This window comes from Primulina eburnea, unplaced genomic scaffold (assembly GCF_022965805.1).
Source record: "Primulina eburnea isolate SZY01 unplaced genomic scaffold, ASM2296580v1 ctg567_ERROPOS1600000+, whole genome shotgun sequence".
Lineage (NCBI taxonomy): Eukaryota > Viridiplantae > Streptophyta > Magnoliopsida > Lamiales > Gesneriaceae > Primulina > Primulina eburnea.
In genome coordinates, this window is record NW_027331355.1 from 290425 (window position 1) to 316369 (window position 25945).

A 25945-nucleotide genomic window follows, 5' to 3' on the forward strand; every position below is an offset into this window, starting at 1 on the left:
AATCACTTTATCGGTATAGTTAGAAATTTTTATTTTCCTGACCTGGGCATTAACCGTGGATATACTCCATGGCCCGGGAAGTCCCAGGGCTTATCTATGACCCGGGATATCCCGGGGCATCATCACTTAGGCTTGAGCTTGGTTTGATTAAGTTGTCGAGCTCAAAATCGAGCTTGAGCTTGGTTTGATATGATTAACAAACGAACTCAAACAAGCTTTTTATCGAGCCGAGCTCCGAATAACTCACGAACGGTTTGGTTTGTTTGCATCCCTACTAAAGCCCAACTCCATTCCCCGATTGGATTTCAAAATGGAAGGCTTCCCTCTCACCTGTTGTCTTCATTAAATGGAGCCCGCTCGCCATTGTCGTCCTTTCCCCTTCGCTGTTACCACTCGAAGAAACAATATGGTTCAAAAATCTTCTCCGGCGCACCTCTCTGGATCGGATATCGCGAGCACCGCTTCCACCCAATTCGTCGCCTCTGTCTCGCTGCCAGTCACGTCGACCGATTTTGCTATTGGTCCTAACCCCTTCGCTGTTGCTTTTGGATTTTCCACCGTTGTCCAATCGGGTTTTAGTTTGCCCTTCCCGGCATGAGCAAATGTTACTCGCTATGAGCCCTGTTTTTGTGACTACCACGGTCAGTCAAGATTTCCCTCGTGCTGTTTCTGCTTTTCCTATAGCCCAAGCCTCTGCTATCTACAACCAACCACTGATTGCACCGGCCTTCGTTGAATCTTTAGCTCAACCTGCTGCCCATATGAATTCTTCATCATCTACAGCTATTTGTAGGAAAGATGTAGATTCTTTGGAATGTTTTTGATAATCTTCTGGTTTATGGTTGAGGCTTCTCAGCCTCAGAAAGAGGGACTGGTCTCTAAGGAGAACAGCGATTCTAATTTCAAAGGAAGGTAAATGTATTCAAAAAGGAAAAATTTTAGCAGATGGAATCAAGCCGAGCACAAAACAGATCTGGGCAACTGCAAATGAACACCCGCCTGCACTTTTAGACGGAATGATCCTCGGGGCAGCCCGACCTTGTCAGCGAGACAGGAATCACTCGACTGGGCATGAAAAAATGACAAAAAAAACTTACCTTCTTAGCTAGAAAAGTGAATTTCTATATAATCTCTTTCCCTTCTTTTTGAGTCTTACGTGATGCTATTTGGTTCCCTGTTCTCGTAGAATTGATTACAACATTATTTGGACTTGTGCGAAAGATGATTACTTGAAATTGCTTGTTGTCACGAGCCGCGAAGACGACGTGGGCCGAGAAGGGGTTGTGGGCAACAATGTAAAGAACGAAACATACAAGCCCAAGGTGTATCAAAGTTTCACTTATGGGAAATTTAGGGTTAAAGATTGAGGAGAAAGAAGATTTTTTCCTTAGTTAATAAGGATAATTATTTCCTTTTCTTTTAAATTTTAGCACATCTTTTAAGATTTGGTAGGATTTTCTTTCAGTTTGTTTTGGATTGAGACGTTGGTATATGTAAGAACTTGGTGAAAAGAATTAGGTATAGAGAAAATATCAATAAAAAGTTATTTCACAAGATCAGATGGTTCTCTTGTTTTCACAAGCTCCAATTCTTCAACTAATCATAGGTCTTCAAGGTCGTAAATCAAAACGGCAGGAATCCTATTCTGAACTAAGAGATTTCATTGTCCAACGACCCATAACACGATATCAAACTGGGAAATCAGCAAGCTGGAATAGCAATTCGAGGCATTCATGAACATGTATCAGGAGGATAAACGTGCAACCGAACGACGACAGTGAGAGATGGCCGCACAATTCCAGGAACTTTCACTGAGCTTGACAAACATACGTTCTGAAAATCCAGGTGGGCACAGTGGGGAAATTAGCTACAAAGACTCACGCATGCCACCACGCGAGTACTTGAAGCGCATCGACGAGGGAGAAGGTCGTAGGTATATTCCAAAATACTCAAAACTAGAATTTCCTAATTACAATGGCCGTTAGGCATACTTATCGGTTCCACCGGACCGGTTCCTATCGGTTCTCGGTCCGGTGAGTTCGGAACCGGTCCGAACCGGTTAGGAACCGGTTCCAGTTCCAAGATGAAAAACTTAGAACCAATCCAAACCAAGACCGGTTCGGCTTCTAATAAACCGGTTCCGGTTCGGTTTAAACCGGTTCCGAACTCTAATTTATTATATTTTACTATATGATTAAAATTAGTAATATTAATGGACAATTTTTTATTTAGTATTTTGATTGCAAATAATTGTGATTACATAAAAAAAATTTAACAGAATAACATAAACATTTATTTTTACAAATGAACATCTAAAATTCATCACGATTTATTAAAATATATTTGGAATATTCTGGATCTTCGTCGGAATTTGAGCTTTGGAATTCGTCGATCGCGCCAGAGGTCCTATTCTTTTTTTCTGCTGCAATTCAATCTTGTAGGCACGTTAGCATGCAAAGTGTTTCTGACTTTAAATTAGTTCTTTGGTCACCAATGATCTTTCCACATACTGAAAATACTGATTCGGAAGCAACACTTGAACTTTGAATGGGTAGGACATCTCTTGCAATTGCAGATAACACTGGATAAAGTTTAGAATTTGCTTTCCACCAATCAAGAACATCGAAATTATCCGTAGTATCAATATATTGACTTAGATAAATTTGGATCTCATTGTAATTGGTTGTTGTCACCAATTTTCCTTTGAACTTTTGTCGTTTCAAAATTTGAAAAAAGTTCAGTGCTCCGCTTTTGCTCTTATATGTCGGCATCTCCTCCGGCTGCGCACTCGGTTCATCACATTGTTCACTAGCATACAAATCAAACAATTCTTGGAGAGAATGCATGATTGACTTCTTTTGATCGTTAACATTCTTCCCAAGAAATTTAGCATAATATTCAAAAAACACGTCTAATCCTCCTTGATTTTGAGTAGGATCAAGTAATGTTGCTAAACCATGCACAATAGGGATAGTTTACCAATATTTTAAAAATTTGTTTTCCATATTTGAAACAAAATCACGCATAACAGAATCATCGCGATAGTCAATAAATTTATAAAACATATTGAAAAGAAAAAGTAGAAACATGGTTGAAGTAGGGTAGTTAATGCCAGAAAATTTTTCGGTTGCTTCTTTAAAAATTTCTAACAAAGAATCACATTTACGCAAAATATTCCAATCGTCGTCACTTAGCATTAAAGATTGTGTTGTAATATTATTATAATATGGAGTAACTAAATCTTGAAAACGTAATAAAGTATGAAGCAAGTGATATAGGGAATTCCATCTAGTTTCAATAGGACGAGGAAATTTTTTAAATTTAATTCCGATTGATTCGACTAGTGTTTTCCAGTCACGTCCATATCTTCTTTCACGAAATAATTTCCCACATAATTTGAATTTTTCTATTACAGTGGACATTTGTTCATCACAGGCACATTTAACACATAAGTTGATAATATGACACGCACATCTAACATGAAGCAAATTACCTTCTAAAATTGGTTTTAGTGAATCTTTAAGATATTGAATTGCGAGAGTATTGGCACTCGCATTATCTAATGTTATCGACATTATTTTATTTTGTATGCCATAAATCTTAACAACATTTAAAACATATTTGGCTATAGTGTATGCATTGTGAGACGATTCTAAATGATCTAGCGCTAAAATTCTTTTTTGCATAGTCCAAGTTTCGTCAATCCAATGACATGTAACAACAAGATATGATTCATATTTTAAATTAGTCTAAATATCATTTGTTAAACTAACTCTACAAAAAATATTTGAAAGTTGCGATTTTAGTGTTTCTTTATATTCTTTGTAAATATCAAAACAATATTTCTTAAGTGTGTGCCTAGAAATATTGTGAAAACCAGGTCAAATAGTACTAGTAAATTCAACAAAACCTTCTTGTTCAGCTATTATAAAAGGTTGACAACATTTGGTAACAAACTTTACGATGTCTTTCCGAGAAATTTCTTTTGTAATTGTAAAAGCTTTACCACTAAAAGGATTAATTTGTTGTTGTATTGGTTCCCTACCGAATGGTTGTAGCGTATCAGGGTCAAGTTTATGTACCTTAACTAAATATTTTTTCAAAGTACCGGTACCACCGGAACCACCACCCGTTTTGTAAGAATACCTCGTTTTGCAAATTTTACAAACGACAAAAGAGTTATTCGTACCTTGTTGTTCAATATCAAAGTGATCCCAAATTTTGCTTCGCTTTGCACGGGCTGTCTTCGTGCTCGTTGACATTGTGTTGCTTGCTCGAGTAGACGATGGCGTCCCTACATCTTTGTTGGGGAGTTCAATGGCTTCTTCATCCTCGTGGCCAGGTTCGACTTCATCAAAGTCGTGGATGTAGCCAAAATGTTCACCAAAGTCGGGAGCGTATTCGCCACCACCACCACGACGGTTTGAAGATGATGCCATTGAAATTCGAATTATTTATTTGAGTAAATTACGAAATAATAAATAAATAACAATAAAAATAATACGGATTATAGATAAAATTATAACACAGTTATTGAATATATTTGGAGAAATGATAGAAAAGAAATATATCGATTGTAGAGAAATGAGAATTTGAGAGAAAATTGATATGTGAAATATAAAAAAATGACTTGTATTTATAGATGATTTTGAGGGTAAAAAAAAAAAAAAAAAAAATTGCAGATTTTGGGGGCCAAAATGAAAAAAAAATGGCACATTTCATTAGCCATTGAACGGTTACTGAAATGTGCCAACGGCTGCTGTAAATGCTGCATTTGACAGCCTTTGGGCCAACGGTTGCATTTGCAACCGTTGGCCGAAAGGCCTTTTTTTATTTTATTTTTAAAAAATTCAGTTATCGGGTATGGGTCCGGTTCCGGGTCGGTTCTGAGTTCGGCCCGGAAACGGTTCAGAACCGGATCCGGAACCGGTTCAGAAAAATGTTGAACCGGTTCAAACCATAAATTAATTGGTTGTACGTGGTTTCGGGTCCGGTTCTCATATACCGGATCCGGTTCCGGGCTTATCGGATCGGTACCGGCCCGAACCAGTCCGTTAGGCATGCCTAATGGCCGTGGAGGCCCGTTGGGATGGATTCATAGGTGCGAACAGTTTTTTCGACATCAACATACACTGGAAGAGGAAAAGGTGGAGTTAGCATCCTTTCACATAGAAGAAGAAGCGCAAGTGTGGTTATTAAAATTAGAGAGAGGTAAGCCGAACTTACAGTGAGAAGAATTCTAGACACAATGTAATATCCGATTTGGCCGACGATCCGCAACAATAAATTTGGAGAATTATCTAAGTTACGCCAAACAGGAACCATAAGAAAATATCAGAGCCGATTCGAACAATGGCTACTCATGCCTGTGCTCTCACCAGCGAACAAGAAGTGGAAATATTCATCAGCGGGTTAAGGGAGCAAATTGCAATTAAGGTGGAAATCCATCAGCCAAAGTATTTAGCGAGTGCAATGAGCCTTGTGCGACTATTCGAGCGAAATTTTAATAAGAATGATTTGAACTATTGGAATCTAGAATAAAAAAACGTGAAAATTGCTTGAACTATGACTAAGATTTTTGAGAGAGTTGCAAGAATTGGTGCGATATGTGTGTCGTGTCCTTCATCTTCTGTTGATAAATTCTTTTGTTTAAAAAATTATTACCATGATCCACGATCTTCCCATGATGCAGCCCTTGATTTACCCTCATTTGTACGCCATTTGACTAATTCAAATCAATTTAAATTACCGATGGGTTCTTATCCAATCTTTCACCTCTTACTTCTAGGGCTTGGGCTTGACAAACTTTGAGCCTTATTAAAATATAGCCTCAACACAAGTTATATGGATTTTTATTAATGATTTGAAGTCATGTACTTCTCCATCCAAATGAAATCTTATTTTTTATTAGATTAGATGTATATAATTTCAAGACTTTTTACAATCACCTTCCTTTCCTTTCAGAAAATTGTCCTTTGATGTTTATGCTGCAATTTATTTAAAAAATCTCTGTAGAATTATTGAAAATTTATCACTTTGCATAATAGGGCATGAGTTAGCAGATAGTTAAATGAGATATCATGATTCTACCCATAAGTTCAAAATTCTTCGGCCCTTGGATTTACTGGTACTCATCCCATTATTCTTTTCCAGGTCAAAGAAGAAATTCAATCTGAACTTATGACTCATGGCTTTGGGTGAGTATAGTTATATGATGAGTGAATTCACTTTATTTTCTTTTTCCAACTGAAAATTGTGTAACTGGAATACATATACTAAGTGAGACCAGTAACATAGAAAGACGTGCGCATGCAGAGGTGATTGTAACCATTCTAATCTCATTATGCATCCGTCAGGAACCGTACACATGAAGCTGTTGGATCTCGGTTTCTACATGCCCAAACGCAGCGGAAGTTTAAAATTTTTATTTTATTTTGAAAAACAAAATAACTTTTGGACACTCGTATGGTTTTCATGAATCAAACATATATTCATAGGATGTTAGAATCGTTATACCTTTGGTGAATTAATCACGTGGCTCCAACTATTCCGGGGTTAGCGGAGATAGCTCTTGTTGAAAATCCCTACGAACTTTCTTCGATCTCCTTCTATTAAGTCCACGACCAGAAGATTTGTTCCTCTTCCAAATAGCACTAGAATATTTGGAAGAACTTTTAACGTTGGAGATTGAACACACTTTGATTCAAAATCTTTTTTTTTTTGAGAGCACAAAACATTGGAAGTGCCGAAAACCTTTTTAGCAAAATTCCTTGAAGGGTTTCGTATGAATCTTGTACAAATCAGAATAATATCCTTAATTATTCTTTTATTATCCTTTACTTAATTAATTTAATTAATTAAGTAAACTCAAGATTTTGGAGGAATTGTGGTATTTTAACTTTCGAAAATCACACAATATCAAAATTAGTGGAAGTTATGATTTTAGGTCAAATATTTTAAAATAAAAATTCCATGACCTAATTAACATTAATGGGCTTGATTAATTAATTGGGCTAGTCCAACTAGTTTAATTAATTAATCAAAGTCCATTAAAACTTTAATTATTTAGTATGTTGGACTTGTACTCCTACAAGCTCATTAAACATACTTCTCACTTATTTAATTTAATATTTAATAAACTCAACTTTTGAGCTTAACAAATTAAATCGATTATAAATTCAACATTTGAATTTATTATTTAAATTATAAATTCAACTCTTTGAATTTTATCACCTCCAAAATTTAATATTTAATAAACCCAACTTTTGAGTTTAATAAATTAAATTATCAGATTTCATAAATTCAACTCATTGAATTTATTCTCCCAAATTTTATAATCATAAATTCAACTCCTTGAATTTACTATATCATAATATAAATTCAACTCCTTGAATTTATTCTCTCAAATTTTATAATCATAAATTCAACTCCTTGAATTTACTATATCATTATATAAATTCAACTCCTTGAATTTATTCTCTCAACGGGAACAAACGATCCAGTACTTGTGTGACCCTCAATGGTTCAGGGATACAGCTAGCAGTGGATTCACAACTCTTTGTGATTCAGGACATAATCCTTTATTCGGGCTTACCCTAGTTAGCCCCATTCTTTCATCAACACCTTGATCAAGAATGTCAGAACTCATTTCTGATTGCACCCATCGGATCATGTAAGAGCGTCTAGTAGCATCGCCCCATGATCCCCTAGGCATCACTGATAGTGCCTGCAAGAACCAGTCGATTATGATTAACGTACAGTACGGTCCCTTCATCTCATATATCCCGATCGAATCTGCAACCATTGGTTCATCGAGGGTTGCATATTAATTCGATAACTATGTGATAACTATAATAGTGGCATCGCGTGTACTATTTTGGAGAACTCCTTCTCCAACGTACATCTCGTACTCTGGCCAGAGATTCCATGCACTATTATTTCATTAGATCACATAGGATATCCACACCCGTAGGTGAGCGGTGAATCCCCGACTACAATGCACTGGCTCCTATATGTGTCGCAACTGTACCCAACCTCGCCACCTGATGACTCTCCTGGAGCCGGTAAACGAGTCAAAGCACAGCCCTAACATATAGAGCCTCAGTGTTGTCTCGGGTCGTAAGTATTAATGGTGTACAATCATAACCACGGACTTATCCTCTCGATGAATGATAACCACTTGGAAAGTTCGAGGGAGGGTTGTTCAGTATAATCATCATATGACTACCCATCTGCATGTTTGGACATCTCTATGCCCTTACCAAGAAACGCAGTACACAACATCACAGATGCTAGTCTCGATCTCAAGCGGCCTTTATCCCTGTTTTAGGCGGCTGAATCGACTAGGAACGAAATTATAATATGCAGTGTTTACAAATGAGTTTCAACATCGAATTACGATTCATTTGTATTAAAGCATAATCAAGGACTTTATCTATGCTGATTGCATGGGTATACAGATAAAGTATAACAAGACCATAAAAAGTTAAATTATATTAAAATAAAGATTGTTTATTTCACTTGAGTCAATAAATTCCCTAGCCAACCGTTGGCTTGCAGGGCATTTACTCTAACAATCTCCCACTTGCCCTAGAGCCAGCTACACATAAACTTTAATCTCATTGCTTCGCGATGCTACTCAAACAATGGTCCTGGCAAGGGCTATGTAAGTGGATCAGTAACATTATCTGCAGAGGGGAGTCTTTCTACTGATATGTCTCCTCTTCCCACAATCTCCCGTATGATGTGGAACTTCCTAAATACATGTTTGGATCACTGATGAGACCTTGGTTCCTTTGCTTGCGCAACGACACCAGTGTTGTTCCAGTACAACGGGACTGGATCAACTCCATTAGGAATAATGTCCAACTCTTGGACAAAATTCCTCATCCAAACTACCTCTTTGGTTGCATCAGATGCAACATTGCATTCAGTTTCAGTGGTGGAATCCGCAACGGTGTCTTGCTTGGAATCTTTCCAAGAGACAGCCGCACCATATAGCATGAATACAAAATCAGAGGTCGATTTCGAATCATCTACGTCACATTGGAATCTATAATCCGTGTAGTTTTCCCATTTCAATTCTCCACCCCCATAGACCATGAACAAGTTCTTAGTCCTTCTCAAATACTTAAGAATATCTTTCACGGCCTTCCAATACATTGGACCAGGGTTTTCCTGATATCTGCTTGTAACACTCAAAGCGTAAGCAACATCAGGACGTGTCTATATCACACCATACATGATACTATCAATGGCTGACGCATATGGAATACATGTCATCATCTCTATCTCTTCATCAGTTTTGGGACACAAAGCTTTAGATAGAGTAATACCATGACACGTTGGTAAGTATCCTCTCTTGGACTCTTCCATAGAGAAACGTTTTATAATGGTATCGATATAGGTGGCTTGGGTGAGTCCGAGCATCCTCTTTGATCTATCTCTATAGATTTGTATTCCCAATACGTAGGATGCTTCACCCATGTCTTTCATGGAGAATTTACTGGCTAACCATACTTTAGTTGATTGCAGTAATCCTACATCATTCCCAATGAGCATGATATCATCCACGTAAAGTACTAGAAATGTCACTGCACTCCCACTAATTTTCTTGTACACACATGGTTCCTCAGGATTCTTAGCAAAACCAAACTCTTTGATAGTGCTATCAAATCTGAGGTTCCAACTTCTTGACTCCTGCTTGAGACCATATATTGATCTCTGAAATTTGCATACCTTATGCACACTTCCTATTGATGTGTATCCCTCAGGTGGAGACATATAAATTTCCTTTTTGATGTCTCCATTGAGAAATGCAGTCTTTACATCCATTTGTCATATCTCATAGTCATATCATGATGCTATGGTTAGTAGTATTATAATGGATTTAAACATAGCAACTGGTGAAAATGTTTCCTCATAGTCAACTCCTTGTCTTTGAGTATAATATTTTGCAACCAGCCTTGCTTTGAAGGTCACTACCTTCCCATTCGCCCCAAGTTTTCTTTTGTAGATCCATTTGCACCTTATAGGAACGATTCCCTCAGGTTGATCCACCAATGTCCAGACTCGGTTTGAATATATAGAGTCCATTTCTGACTGCATGGCTTCAAGCCATTTGGTTGAATCAGTATCAGATATTGCTTCCTTAAAGTTCATTGGATCATATCCAACAAAAGACTCATCATGGTCTTGTTCATGAAGAAGCGTATATCTAGCAGGTGGTCTAATAACCCTATCAGACCTTCTAAGAGCTTGTACTTCAACTACTGGTTGTTGGAGATTAGGTTCAACTACTATAGTTGAGGGAGTATCTTGAATTTCTTCAAGTTCTATCAACTTCCCTTTTTCTATCTAATAGAAATTCCTTTTCCAAAAAGATGGCATTTCTTGAAACAAACACTTTTGCTTCATTGGGACGATAGAAATAATACCCAACAGAATTCTTTGGATATCCTACAAAATAGCACAAAGTGGATCTACTATCCAATTTGTCTCCCACTGTCTGCTTCACGTAAGCAAGACATCTCCATATTCTCTCGTAAGAATATTTGGGAATTTTTCCTATCCATATCTCATATGGGTTTTTATACACTGCCTTAGTATAAACATTATTCAACAACATTGCCGCAGTTTCAAGCGCAAAGCCCCAAAACGATGTAGGCAATTTAGTGAATCCCGTCATTGATCGAACCACGTCCAACAAGGTTCACTTACAATGTTCAGAAACACCATTCAATTGTAGTGTTGCTGGTGGAGTCCACTGTAAGAGAATCACATTCTCTTTTAGATAACCCAAAAATTCAGCACTCAAGTATTCTCCACTTCGATCAGATCGAAATGCTTTAATACTTCTTTCTAGCTGGTTTTCTACTTCATATCTGAATTCTTTGAACCTTTCAAATGCTTCAGATTTGTGTTTTATCAAATAAACACACCCATACCTCGAATGGTCATCAGTAAAGGTAATGAAGTAGGATTGCCCATAAGCTAACACTTAGCGGGCCACAAACGTCTGTGTGGATCAAATCCAGTAGATCATGTGCACGTTCCACGTTTCCATTGAATGGAGTCTTGGTCAATTTTCCTTTTAGACAGGACTTACAAGCATGTAGAGAATTTATGTCTGACAAGTCAACATGCCTTCTCCCACTAGCTTGTGCATCCTTCTTTGGGAAATATGACCTAGTCTAGCATGCCATATTTGTGTGGGATTTGGATCATCTAACTTTCTTTTGTTTGTTGTTGAAATCATGTTTACTCGGACATTCACTTATCATTTCCAGAACAATTCTGGCGCATATAATTTCTTATGTCCAGACTTCTTGCAGTGAAATAAATATGTTCTAACTTATCGGGCTTTGTAGGCCTTTTAAGTGTCTTTCAGAGTTTGCTTCTTATTGGGATTGTTTTTCTTGTGAGGGGCAGAACATTTCTTTCCCTTACCTTGTGGACCATTTTCGTCTGACGAGAGGGCCATAAGAAAAACAACAATTCCATGTTTTATGGTGATCTCATAAATTATAAGCGTATTGACTAGCTCTTCAAGGCTATCATCTATCTTATTCAATTCACCATAACCCCGTCAAATGAGGAAGAGAAATATAACAAATTGATGTTATCTAGGAACTCATTAGGAATCACATATTCCAGACACACCACATTCTTAGCAAGCCCAGTCATACGTACACCATGCTCATGGGCCAAAGCCCTGTCTTGCGTGCGTGTGGTCATGAGCTCATTGAAAGTGGTGTGCATAGTTTCATGCACCATGCAACTCTTGCACGAGCATTCGAATGTCAGCAGCATTCAAATTTTCCTCAAACTGTCCCTACAGTTCATTTGACGTAAAAGCGAGCATGTTACACTTTAGCTTGCATACTATGGTCCTACCATCTTGCATGTTTTGTCAGTTCAACAGGACTGACATTAGTGTGTATGCCATTTTCTCTGAATTCAGAACAATTTTCCCAACCAGTCTTGAAAATTAGATTCGGTTAGCTTGTTAATAAAAAAACTTATTACGTGACGAAATCGAAAATATACTGATACGGAAACAGAATAATGGTTGCTGATTATTTTAAAATAATTTTAAGATATAAAATATGGATTTCATTTTATAAATTACCCTCCTACTATTTTGACATTTCCACCACCCTCTGATGAAAAAGGGAAATCGTATTTCCTTAGTAGGCACGTAGAGTCCAATTAGCCAATTATAATCCCGAATAATATCAGCCAATTATAATTTCTAAAAGGTAGAGTCCAATTGAATCCCTATGCAACCTCCGCGTGTTTTGCCCCACGTTTAATAAGGACCCAATAATATGACGTCGTTTATTTTCGCGTGTCAAACCAACCCATCAATATTGAATTGTAGTAGACGGTCGCCATGAGTTCCTCCAATAATATGAGCCGAAGTCATGGGAGTTCCGCTCAATTCACATCATATGTCCGGTGGAAGTCACAGCTTTTCGGCGTACAGGCCTCCCCAATAATATGAGCCAGACAGTGTCCGCGGGTAGCGATCAACATGCAACCACGGTTGATGGAAGGCAAGGAAAAATTAAACTCCTTTAATTTTTACTTTTTCGGTTTGATATAAATTTTGAATCTTATTCAAAATGAGGGATTTTAATTTTAAAATTATCTCATCATTTTAATTTAAAAATCGCGTGCCACGAGTTTGTATGTTTGCTGGATTCATGCAACTATATTATATAATAATATACATACATGCATACTACTATATATCACATATATCATAATATGACATTCAACAATAAATAAAGATGATCGATCGCCAACACTATTAGATCCATGTGAGCCAAACATGGATCCAGGTCTAAAACCTAGGTGAATGCAGGGATGCAAATGCAACTATTACAAGAGCTTCCAATATTTTACATTTCTTCATCTCGTTCATCGGGCCCACCATCTTCCAGTCTTGATCTCCCACTATTTCTAATAATTACATTTAAATAGCCATGGCACATAAGGGATACATCTCATGGGGGTGGGAACGGTGAAAGCGGACCGGTTACGGTGGCCGGAAGCGCAACGGAAGTCAAAAAATTAATTTTCTAGCTCAAAAATTTCGGCCACCTCCATTTTGTGCAATATTTACATTTCAAACACAATAAATCATACATAGGGTGTTTGAAGAAGGTTTACCTATCAACCCCTTGAGGTTGATGTTTGGCTCCAACTAAAGTGTAAACACTTTAGCTCTTGAAGGTTGAAAAGTCTACAAGCTCCTCCTCCAACTCCAAAATAAAGCCCACCACTAACAAGGTAAACCCCCTCAAATATTGCACTAGAAATATTTGAGGATTTATCAAAGAGAAGTGAGTATTCTCCAACAATTGAAGAACACAAGACAGAAGAATTTTTGGGAGAAAAATCCCCTAGAATTTTCGGCCAAGTGAGTGGAATGAGGAGGGAGAGTTGAGTCTTGGGGTTGCAAAAAGTTAGATAAAAAAGTTGCATGCCATGCAATATTTTATTCAAAAGTAATGCAAACCCCTTCACCTCCCAAGCATGCAAACCCTAGTGGGCTTGCAACCTTTTGCAAGGCCCATGGACTTTTAATTGTCTCAAACACTTTTGAGCCCAATTAGACTTTACTTGATTTTACTCAAGCCCACTAGTTAAATAATTATTTCCAATTGCGCTCTACAAGGCCCAATGTTATTTAATTAATTCAACACTTGAATTAATTTAATTATTTGGACTCTACTAGGCCCACTAGTGTTTAATTAATTCAACACTTGAATTAATTTAATTTAGTCCATAATAATGTTTATGAAAATCACAATTTTCAAATACATTATTCACTTGACCAAATTTTAATCTAGGAACACTTCCTTAAATTAAAATTTATATTTCTCTCATAGAAGTCATACTTCTATTTTTCTTTACGCTTATAAACACATTTATAAGCCGTTCAACACATTGAACTATTTTACTTCTCATCGGGATTTACAAAGCTAGTACTTGTGTGGCCCTCAATGGTTCATTGATACAACTAGCCGTGGGTTCACATCTCTATGTGATTCGGACTAAACATGTCCTTATTCGAGCATACCCCAATTGCTCCATTCTTACTTATCAACTCCTTGATAGTAAGAACGTCAGAACTCAAGTCTGATAGTACCCAACCAATCACGTTAAACGCCTAGCAGCATCGCTTACGTGATTCCCTAGGTATCACATGATAGTGCCTGCAAGAACCATTCAATTATGGTTAGCGTACAGTACGGTCCCTTCAAATCATATATCCCGACCGATTCGACAACTATTGGTTTATCGAGAGTTGTCAATGAATCGATACTATGTGTCATGTTGTGGTTGCATCGATGGTGTAATCTATGAAACCCCTTTCATAATTACCACCATACTCTGATCAGAGATTTCAACCCACACATACATGAAAAACACATAGGATATCCATACCCGTAGGTAAGCGGTGAATCCCCGGCTACAATGCATCGACTCTTATATGTTTCGCCGTAACACCCAACCTTGCCACCTGATGACCCCACAAGAGTCGGTAAACAAGTCAAAGTGAAACGCTAGCACATAGAGTCTCAATGTTGTCCCGGTTCATAAGGACTAATGGTGTACAACCATAAACTAGGACTTTTCCACTCGATAAGTGAGAACCACTTGGAAAGTCCTTTATAGAGGGTTGTTCAGTGCACTCTACAAGGAGCACCTATCTGCATGCTCGGACATCACAATGTCCCCTACCAATGAAACATGGTACTCACAACGCAGATACTAGTCTCTAACTCGAGCGGCCTATATCCTTCTTAGTGGCGGCTGAATCGACTAGGAACCGTTTAGAATATACAGTATTACAAATATGAGTTTCATGATACTCATCATATGAGCATCTCATATTCTTTCTACTATTTGTATATTCAAGGACTTTATCTATGCAACTAGCATGGGTATACAGATAAAGATGCGCCAATATAAAAAATTCATATATTATTAAAATAAAGATCGTTTATACAAAGAGTTTCATCATGAACAGTCGGCCAACACTTGGCTCGACGTGCACCTACTCTAACAATCTCCCACTTGCACTAGAGCCAACTACCCATATACTTTAGACCCATTGATTCGCGATGCTTCTCGAATGATGGTCCTGGTAAAGGCTTATTTAGTGGATCAGCAACATTTTCTGCGGAGCCGACTTTGTCGATCGACACTTCTCCTCGTTCCACGATCTCTCTGAGGATGTGGTACTTTCTCAATACGTGTTTGGACTTCTGATGAGACCTTGGCTCCTTCGCCTGAGCTATGGCTCCCGTGTTGTCACACATCACCGGGATAGGAGCAACTCCATTAGGAATGACGCCCAACTCTTGGACGAAATTCCTAATCCAAACAGCCTCCTTTGCTGCAGCCGATGCAGCAATGTATTCTGCCTCAGTGGTGGAATCCGCAGTACTGTCTTGCTTGGAACTCTTCCAAGAGACAGCACCACCATTGAGCATGAATATGAATCCGGAGGTTGACTTCGAGTCATCAACATCGCTTTGGAAGCTAGAGTCGGTATAGCCTTCCAATTTCAGTTCTCCACCCCCATAGACCAAGAACAACTTATTGGTCCTTCTCAAATACTTAAGGATGTCTTTCACAGCTTTCCAGTGTGGAAGACCAGGGTTGGATTGATATCTACTCACTACACTTAGTGCAAATGCCACGTCAGGATGTGTAGATATCATCCCATACATGATACTACCAATAGCCGAAGCATACGGAATTCGTGTCATCGTCGCTATCTCTGCATCAGTCTTGGGAGACATAGACTTGGATAGGGACACGCCATGACACATTGGTAGATGTCCTCTCTTGGAGTCATCCATTGAGAACCGCTTCACGATGGTATCAATGTATGTGGACTGGGTGAGACCAAGCAATCTTTTTGATCTATCTCTATAGATCTGTATTCCAAATACAAAAGATGCTTCTCCCAAGTCCTGCATCGAGAACTTACTTGCTAACCATAACTTAGTTGATTGCAACATTCCTACATCATTCCCAATGAGTAGAATGTCATCAACATAAAGAACAAGGAATATTACAGCACTCCCACTGACCTTCTTATACACACAGGGTTCCTCAGGATTTCTTAGTAAAACCAAACTCTTTGATTGTACTATCGAATCTGAGGTTCCAACTCCTAGATGCCTGCTTAAGACCATAAATAGATCTTTGAAGTTTGCATACCATATGCTCACTTCCGATAGATGTAAACTCTTCAGGTTGAGACATGTAAATCTCTTCCTTAATATCCCCATTAAGGAAGGCAGTCTTGACATCCATCTGCCATATCTCATAGTCATACCATGCAGCTATGGCTAGCAAAATCCTAATGGACTTGAACATCGCAACTGGAGAAAAGGCTTCCTCATAGTCAACACCTTGCCTTTGAGTATACCTTTTTGCTACCAATCGCGCCTTGAAGGTCAATACCTTCCCATCCGCCCCAAGTTTCCTCTTGTAAATCCATTTACACCTTATGGGAACAATTCCCTCAGGTGGATCCACGAGATTCCACACTTGGTTCGAATGCATGGAATTCATCTCAGATTCCATTGCTTCAAGCCATTTGGATGAATCGGCATCAGATAACGCTTCCTTGAAGTTCCTTGGATCACATCCAAGGTTAGGCTCATCATGGCCCTCTTCAAGAAGCAGACCATACCTCATAGGTGGTCTCGAGACTCTCTCGGTTCTTCTAGGAGCTTGTATCTCCTCACTTAGCTCATTGGGTGTGGGTTCTACAACTTTGGGTGTCTCTCGAACCTCTTCGAGTTCTATCATCTCGCCTTTTCTATCCAATAAAAATTCCTTTTCCAAAAAGGTTTCATTCCTAGAAACAAACACCTTTGTTTCTTGGGGATGATAGAAATAATATCCAACGGAATTCCTTGGATATCCCACAAAGTAGCATAAAATGGATCGACTATCCAATTTATCTCCCACTGCCTGCTTCACATAAGCAGGACACCCCCATATTCTAAGATAAGAATACTTGGGAGGTTTACCCATCCATATCTCATATGGAGTATTGTCAACTGCCTTTGTATGGACATTGTTCAACAACAGTGCCGCTGTCTCAAGCGCATATCCCCAAAAGGATGGCGCAACTCCGTGAACCCCATCATAGACCGAACCATGTCCATCAAAGTCCGGTTACGACGCTCCGAAACACCATTCAACTGCGGTGTAGCGGGCGGAGTCCACTGCGAGAGAATCCCATTCTCTCTAAGATACTCTTGGAACTCGGCACTCAAGTACTCACCACCTCGATTCGATTGAAGTGCCTTGATGCTTCGTCCCAATTGCTTCTCTACTTCACTTCTGAATTTTTTGAACCTTTCAAAGGCTTCAGACTTGTATTTCATCAAATACACATACCCATACCTCGAAAAGTCATCGGTAAAGGTGATGAAGTAGGCATGTCCATGCTTAGTAGTGATGCTAAGCGGACCGCACACATCGGTATGGATCAAATCCAATAACCATTTGGCTCGCTTCACATGGCCCTTAAAGGGAATTTTGGTCATCTTTCCTTTTAGACAAGATTCACAAGTCGTGAGGTCGTGAGAGCATTAATATCGGACATATCAAACATGCCAACTCCCACTAACTTGTTCATCCTTCTTAGGGAAATATGTCCTAATCGAGCATGCCATAATTGTGCCGAATTTAGAGTATCTTGTTTGCGCTTATTTGTTGTTGTTATTGCTTGGACATTGTTAAGTGGAATATCTTTCAATTTTAAGGTGTAGAGATTGTTTTCAAGTTCTCCGATACCAACTAAACATTCATTCTTGTAAATATTGCAAACACCTTTGCTAAATAAACAAGAAAATCCATCAATATCAAGCATAGAAATGGAAATAATGTTTTTGATCAAGTCTGGTACGAACAAAACATCTCTTAATACAAACTTAAAATCATTGTTCAAAATTAAACAAACATCTCCTATGGCCTTGGCAGCAACTCTTGCTCCATTGCTCATTCTCAAGAAGGTCTCACCCTCTCGGAGCCTTCTACTTCTTCCCATCACCTGCAAATCATTACAGAGATGTGAGCCACAGCCGGTATCCAATACCCAAGAAGTAGAGTTAATCGAGATATTTACTTCAATAAAGAACATACCTTTGCCAGAACCCTTCTGCGCAAGATATTCCCTGCAGTTACGCCTCCAATGTCCAGGCTTCTTGCAGTGATGACAGATGTCAACTGTCTTCTCAGCCTTGGCTGGCGCGGCTGCCACTACGGGACTCGGAGTCTGCCTCTTCAAGGGCACGCTCTTCTTGGGGCGCTGGAAAGAACGCTTCTTTCCCTTCCCAGGTGGACCGGTCTTCGTGCCAGATGAAGAGCCCACATAAAGAACCGGCTTCTCCTTTTTGATTGTGGACTCAAAGGTCACAAGCATGTTCACCAACTCTTCAAGGCTTGGCTCAAGCTTGTTCATACTGAAATTCACCACAAAAGGATCGAACGAGCTCGGCAGTGACAACAGCAGCACGTCGGTGGTCAAATCCGAAGGCAAGATCAAATCCATGCCAACGAGCTTATCCACGAGCCCAATCAACTTTAGGCCATGCTCATGGACCGAAGCCCCATCTCGCATGCGTAAAGTGATGAGATCCTTGACTGTGGCATGCCTTAGAGGCCGAGTCTGCTCACCAAAGAGCTCCTTGAGGTGCATATGAATGTCAGAAGCATTCTTAGCATCCTCGAATCGCCTCTGCAGCTCATCGTTCATCGAAGCCTGCATATAACACCTCGCCTTCAAGTCATGGTCGCACAAATCCTTGTAGGTCTGCAATTCCTCAGGAGTACAGCTAGTCGGAGCCTCAGCAGGGGGCGACTCAGTCAGTGTGTATGCAATTTTCTCCGAGTTCAAGACAATCTTTAGATTTCTTAGCCAAGTGATATAGTTAGGTCCGGTTAGAACGTGTTTTTCGAGAATAACGGAAAACGGGTTGCGAATTGATGACATTGTCAAAGATTTGTACTGAAAAGTAAAACAGATAAATGTTAATGACTATTTTAAAATATTTAATAAGATATAAAGTTTGGACTTTTACTTTATAAATTATCGCTCCCACTGTTTTGACATTTTCACTACCCTCTAGTGAAAACGGGAAACACTTTCCTCAGAAGGTACGTAAGGTCCAATTAGCGAATTGTGATCCCGAATAATATCGGCCAATCACAATTCCTAAAAGGTAGTTTCCAATTGCATCGCCATGCAACCCTCTACGTAAAATTTTGTCTCACGTTTGGTTAGGACCCAATAATATGACGTCGTTCATCTTTACGTGTCAAGCCTAACCCATCGATATTGAACCTTAATGGACGGTCGCCATGAGTTCCCTCAATAATATGAGCCGAAATCATGGGAGTTCCACGTAGTTCACATCACTATGTCAATGGATGTCACAGCTTTCCGGTACCCAAGGCTCCCCCAATAATATGAGCCGAGCCCCGAGTACGGGTAGCGTTCAACATGCACCCATTGTCGATGGAAGACAATGAAATTATAAACAAATTTATAATTCCCCTTTTCGGACTTGATATTAATTTTGAATTTAATTCAAAATGAGGGTTTTTAATTTTGAAAGGTCTCATCATTAATTTTATTTTAAAAGCTCGCCATGTTTGATCGTATGTTTGCCGGATTCATGCAACTTTGTTATTATAATAATAATAATAACGCACATACTCATTATTTATAACATATCATGCATATATTATAAATAGAAAACAATACAAGGATGATCAATCGCCCCAAAACTAATGGCCCGTGTGAGCTAAACACGGGTCTAGGTCCAATCCTAAGGTAAATGCACGGGATGCAAATGCAACTATATTATTACATTAGCATCCAATATTACATGTCTTCGATCTTCATAATCACCAAGGCCACCATCTTCCAATCTTGATCTTCCACTATTCTAATATTTACAATTAAATATCCATGGCAAATAGGGATACATCTCATGGGGGTGGGAACGGGCCATAAACCAAGCCCACTTTAAATTGATAATTATTACAATCATACAACACAAATATCCTAGCATACACCTAGCAAATTGGGCTTGGGCTTTTGATCATCCTTCATGCACAATATCACATATCATACACCATCAATTAATTATCACTATAATTAATTGATCCAATATTATATATCTTGATCCAATCACTAACCGCCACAATTATAAATTAAATTAACAAAATATACAAACACCTTTGTCTACTTTCAAATTAATTTATTTATAATCGAATTTCTCGTAAATCACAATTTACTATAAATAATTAAAGTCCAACTTCAATTATTTATTTTATGAGAAAATATATGCAACAATTGTAAATTTAAACTTAAGGGCCCAAAACTCACTTTTCACCAAAAATACTTTGGCCCATTTAAATTTCAGAAAATATGTTGACCATCTAATGGCCCAACAACTCAAGGCCCATGACAATAAGATTGTCCAAAACACTTTTGGAAACCCTAGTCGTCATCACCGTCGCCGGAGCTCCGTCGCCGGATTCCGGCAACAAAAATTTTTTTTTTATTTAAAAACTGCAATTTTCGGGCAGCCCCTCGGGCAGCAACATGCTGCCCGAAAAATGTGTTTTTTTTTTTTTGTTTTTGATTCAAAAAATTCGGCCTTCATGATTCCTTGCACCAAAAATTTCTCAAGAGGTTAGAAATCGATCTCAACATAATATTATGCAAATATTACACAAAAACCGTAACCTTAGCTCTGATATCACTTGAAAGCGGACCGGTTACGGTGGCCGGAAGCGCAACGGAAGTCAAAAAATTAATTTTCTAGCTCAAAAATTTCGGCCACCTCCATTTTGTGCAATATTTACATTTCAAACACAATAAATCATATATAGGGTGTTTGAAGAAGGTTTATCTATCAACCCCTTGAGGTTGATGTTTGGCTCCAACTAAAGTGTAAACACTTTAGCTCTTGAAGGTTGACAAGTCTACAAGCTCCTCCTCCAACTCCAAAATAAAGCCCACCACTAACAAGGTAAACCCCCTCAAATATTGCACTAGAAATATTTGCGGATTTATCAAAGAGAAGTGAGTATTCTCCAACAATTGAAGAACACAAGACAGAAGAATTTTTGGGAGAAAAATCCCCTAGAATTTTCGGCCAAGTGAGTGGAATGAGGAGGGAGAGTTGAGTCTTGGGGTTGCAAAAAGTTAGATACAAAAGTTGCATGCCATGCAATATTTTATTCAAAAGTAATGCAAACCCCTTCACCTCCCAAGCATGCAAACCCTAGTGGGCTTGCAACCTTTTGCAAGGCCCATGGAATTTTAATTGTCTCAAACACTTTTGAGCCCAATAGACTTTACTTGATTTTACTCAAGCCCACTAGTTAAATAATTATTTCCAATTGGGCTCTACAAGGCCCAATGTTATTTAATTAATTCAACACTTGAATTAATTTAATTATTTGGACTCTACTAGGCCCACTAGTGTTTAATTAATTCAACACTTGAATTAATTTAATTTAGTCCATAATAATGTTTATGAAAATCACAATTTTCAAATACATTATTCACTTGACCAAATTTTAATCTAGGAACACTTCCTTAAATTAAAATTTATATTTCTCTCATAGAAGTCATACTTCTATTTTTCTTTACGCTTATAAACACATTTATAAGCCGTTCAATACATTGAACTATTTTACTTCTCATCGGGATTTACAAAGCTAGTACTTGTGTGGCCCTCAATGGTTCATTAATACAACTAGCCGTGGGTTCACATCTCTATGTGATTCGGACTAAACATGTCCTTATTCGAGCATACCTCAATTGCTCCATTCTTACTTATCAACTCCTTGATAGTAAGAACGTCAGAACTCAAGTCTGATAGTACCCAACCAATCACGTTAAACGCCTAGCAGCATCGCTTACGTGATTCCCTAGGTATCACATGATAGTGCCTGCAAGAACCATTCAATTATGATTAGCGTACAGTACGGTCCCTTCAACTCATATATCCCGACCGATTCGACAACTATTGGTTTATCGAGAGTTGTCAATGAATCGATACTATGTGTCATGTTGTGGTTGCATCGATGGTGTAATCTATGAAACCCCTTTCATAATTACCACCATACTCTGATCAGAGATTTCAACCCACACATACATGAAAAACACATAGGATATCCATACCCGTAGGTAAGCGGTGAATCCCCGGCTACAATGCATCGACTCCTATATGTTTCGCCGTAACACCCAACCTTGCCACCTGATGACCCCACAAGAGTCGGTAAACAAGTCAAAATGAAACGCTAGCACATAGAGTCTCAATGTTATCCCGAATCATAAGGACTAATGGTGTACAACCATAAACTAGGACTTTTCCACTCGATAAGTGAGAACCACTTGGAAAATCCTTTGTAGAGGGTTGTTCAGTGCACTCTACAAGGAGCACCTATCTGCATGCTCGGACATCACAATGTCCCCTACCAATGAAACATGGTACTCACATCGCAGGTCAAATATTTTAAAATAAAAATTCCATGACCTAATTAACATAATTAACATTAATGGGCTTGATTAATTAATTGGGTTAGTCCAACTAGTTTAATTAATTAATCAAAGTCCATTAAAACTCTAATTATTTAGTATGTTGGACTTGTACTCCTACAAGCTCATTAAACATACTTCCCACTTATTTAATTTAATATTTAATAAACTCAACTTTTGAGCTTAACAAATTAAATCGATTATAAATTCAACATTTGAATTTATTATTTAAATTATAAATTCAACTCTTTGAATTTTATCACCTCCAAAATTTAATATTTAATAAACCCAACTTTTGAGTTTAATAAATTAAATTATCAGATTTCATAAATTCAACTCATTGAATTTATTCTCCCAAATTTTATAATCATAAATTCAACTCCTTGAATTTACTATATCATAATATAAATTCAACTCCTTGAATTTATTCTCTCAAATTTTATAATCATAAATTCAACTCCTTGAATTTACTATATCATTATATAAATTCAACTCCTTGAATTTATTCTCTCAACGGGAACAAACGATCCAGTACTTGTGTGACCCTCAATGGTTCAGGGATACAGCTAGCCGTGGGTTCACAACTCTTTGTGATTCAGGACATAATCCTTTATTCGGGCTTACCCTAGTTAGCCCCATTCTTTCATCAACACCTTGATCAAGAATGTCAGAACTCATTTCTGATTGCACCCGTCGGATCATGGTAAGAGCGTCTAGTAGCATCGCCCCATGATCCCCTAGGTATCACTGATAGTGCCTGCAAGAACCAGTCGATTATGATTAACGTACAGTACGGTCTCTTCATCTCATATATCCCGATCGAATCTGCAACCATTGGTTCATCGAGGGTTGCATATTAATTCGATAACTATGTGATAACTATAATAGTGGCATCGCGTGTACTATTTCGGAGAACTCCTTCTCCAACGTACATCTCGTACTCTGGCCAGAGATTCCATGCACTATTATTTCATTAGATCACATGGGATATCCACACCCGTAGGTGAGCGGTGAATCCCCGACTACAATGCACTGGCTCCTACATGTGTTGCAACTGTACCCACAATCTCCTCTTCCCACAATCTCCCGTATGATGTGGAGTCTTTCTACTGATATGTCTCCTCTTCCCACAATCTCCCGTATGATGTGGAACTTCCTAAGTACATGTTTGGATCGCTGATGATACCTTGGTTCCTTTGCTTGCGCAACGACACCAGTGTTGTTCCAGTACAACGGGACTGGATCAACTCCATTAAGAATAATGTCCAACTCTTGGACAAAATTCCTCATCCAAACTACCTCTTTGGTTGCCTCAGATGGAACATGGCATTTAGCTTCAGTGGTGGAATCCGCAACGGTGTCTTGCTTGGAACCTTTCCAAGAGACAGCCGCACCATATAGCATGAATACAAAATCAGAGGTCGATTTCGAATCATCTACGTCACATTGGAATCTATAATCCGTGTAGTCTTCCCATTTTACTTGAGTCAATAAATTCTCTAGCCAACCGTTGGCTTGCAGGGCATCTACTCTAACAGAAGCAACTATGCCCACAGAAAGCAGAACTTTACAGCTGAAGTTTTTAGATGGAGTTTCTGGTCCTGTTCTGACGGGCAAGGAGATTGAAGGAAAAGGAGGCACTGCCATGAGGTTGGATGTCGTCGATAGTACGACGGGAAAATTATTAATTCCGGTCCCGAAGCCTCGCAAAAGGTTGAGATATTACTTCTTCAGGCAGATGATGACAATGAACACAATTGGAGCACCGAAGACTTCAATAATAAGATCATTAGGAAAAGTGAAAAGGAGAAACCTCGTGTTGCTAAGGGTATGTATGTGCGCCTCAAGGAAGGGGTGGGCATCTTATCTGATATCAAGTTAGGACATGGATCTAGTTGGAAGAAGCGCTGTTTGTGCCGACTTGGGGCAAGATTTGTAGATAATTCTAATGGGAGTAAGGTGAAGGAAGCATGGACAGAGTCATTTATGGTTGAAGACCGCCGAGGGAAATGTAAGTCTCTCTCATTTTATTTTCTTGCTATTGTCTGTTCATTCTAAGAATTTCATTTTGCATAATCGTGAGTTGTAGACTCAATCTGGGTGTTTAGAGTGGTTCACATGTTATTCACATTAGAACCATATGAAACTAGTAGGAATTATGTGGCGCAAAATCAAAATGTAGATGGCAAATGGAAGCAGAATCTAAATAGTAGAATTTCCCTGTTTTTCCCAAAATTCCTTGGATGTAATTTAGTGAATATTGCAAGTAACAGACATTTTTTTAAAAAGTTTTGTTTCCAGCTGCCCTTTAGGCACCTCCATCCATATTATATGTCCTCAATTTTAACATTATACTGAAAACCATGTGTTACGGGTAAGTTAAATGAATGAAGACAAATATGTTTTTAGTTCAGCTTACCATTTTTTTGGCACCGTCTTTTCATGGCCTTCCTTTTTGCAATGATTATATGGTTCATGTTACTAGTATTCTGTTATGGTCCCCAACTGTACTAAAGTGCAAGCAGGCCACATTTAAGAAGATAGCTGATGGAACATTTGTGTTACTCCTGTATCCTGTTTGCAGTGTATGGAAAGCACTACCCACCATCTCTTTTAGATGATATTTGGAGATTGGAAAACATTGGCAGAGACGGTGGCCCCTGTAAGGATTTGTACAAGGAAAAGATTATTACAGTACAAGATTTTCGGTTTTTACTCTCTATTTGTAGAATCCGAAAAAATCAGATTACGTATAAGCCATGCATAATTTCTATTATTTAAACTAAAAATGAATTTTTATGAATATATGAAGTATTTTATTTATTTTAAAAGTAGATGTTTAGTTTTAGCTTTTCAGGATAAATACGAGAGGTCGGACCGGAGTTTGGAGATTAGAGATAAGATTAATAATAAGAAAATATTCCTAAATTTAATTTTAGTCAAAGAATAATTTAATTTAAAGAAATAAAATGTTTTAGGATTCATTTAAATTAATTAGAGCTAAGTTGTTAAATAAATTCTTTTAGGTTCAATATTTAATTAAGGCTTAAATTAAAATATGTGAACAAATGAAGGTGAATTAATCTAGGTATAAAATATTCAAGAAAGTAAACATAGCCTTAAAGCATTTAAATTTGAAGTCATGAATGCCATGCAATATTCTTAACTAAATTAATTGGTTAATGCATTACAATATATATATTTGAGGTTTAAAATCTTAAACAATTAAAATGCAAATTTAAACCATAAAATACCATTCAAAATAAGTTGGAATTTGGTCAATACAATTCAAAGGTATAGTAACTTTTCCTTTCAAAGTACCTATAATAAGACTTCATGGTG

General features: G+C 38.1%; 1 protein-coding gene across 2 annotated transcripts; it reads left to right on the forward strand.

Moving 5' to 3' along the window:
* The first annotated feature begins 5072 nt into the window (after positions 1–5072).
* Positions 5073–25328, forward strand: LOC140821444 (calmodulin-binding protein 60 A-like). Of its 2 annotated transcripts, none has more exons than XM_073181943.1 (5): positions 5073–5436; positions 6154–6197; positions 6357–6375; positions 24147–24614; positions 25188–25328. In XM_073181943.1, exons 1-4 carry the CDS (start codon positions 5353–5355, stop codon positions 24483–24485), a joined length of 486 nt encoding a protein of 161 aa, XP_073038044.1. In that variant the 5' UTR covers positions 5073–5352; the 3' UTR covers positions 24486–24614; positions 25188–25328. The 2 variants fall into 2 exon arrangements, with proteins under 2 accessions (XP_073038044.1, XP_073038045.1); XM_073181944.1 differs by having other exon boundaries at positions 6357–6369; positions 24141–24614.
* Positions 25329–25945: the final 617 nt, after the last annotated feature.

Excerpts from the sequence above, each read along its gene's own strand:
- LOC140821444 (XM_073181943.1), top strand. The coding sequence starts at position 5,353 with ATGGCTACTCATGCCTGTGCTCTCACCAGCGAACAAGAAGTGGAAATA. Across the intron at positions 5,437-6,153 it reads GGGAGCAAATTGCAATTAAG|GTCAAAGAAGAAATTCAATC; the intron begins GTGGAAATCCAT and ends ATTCTTTTCCAG.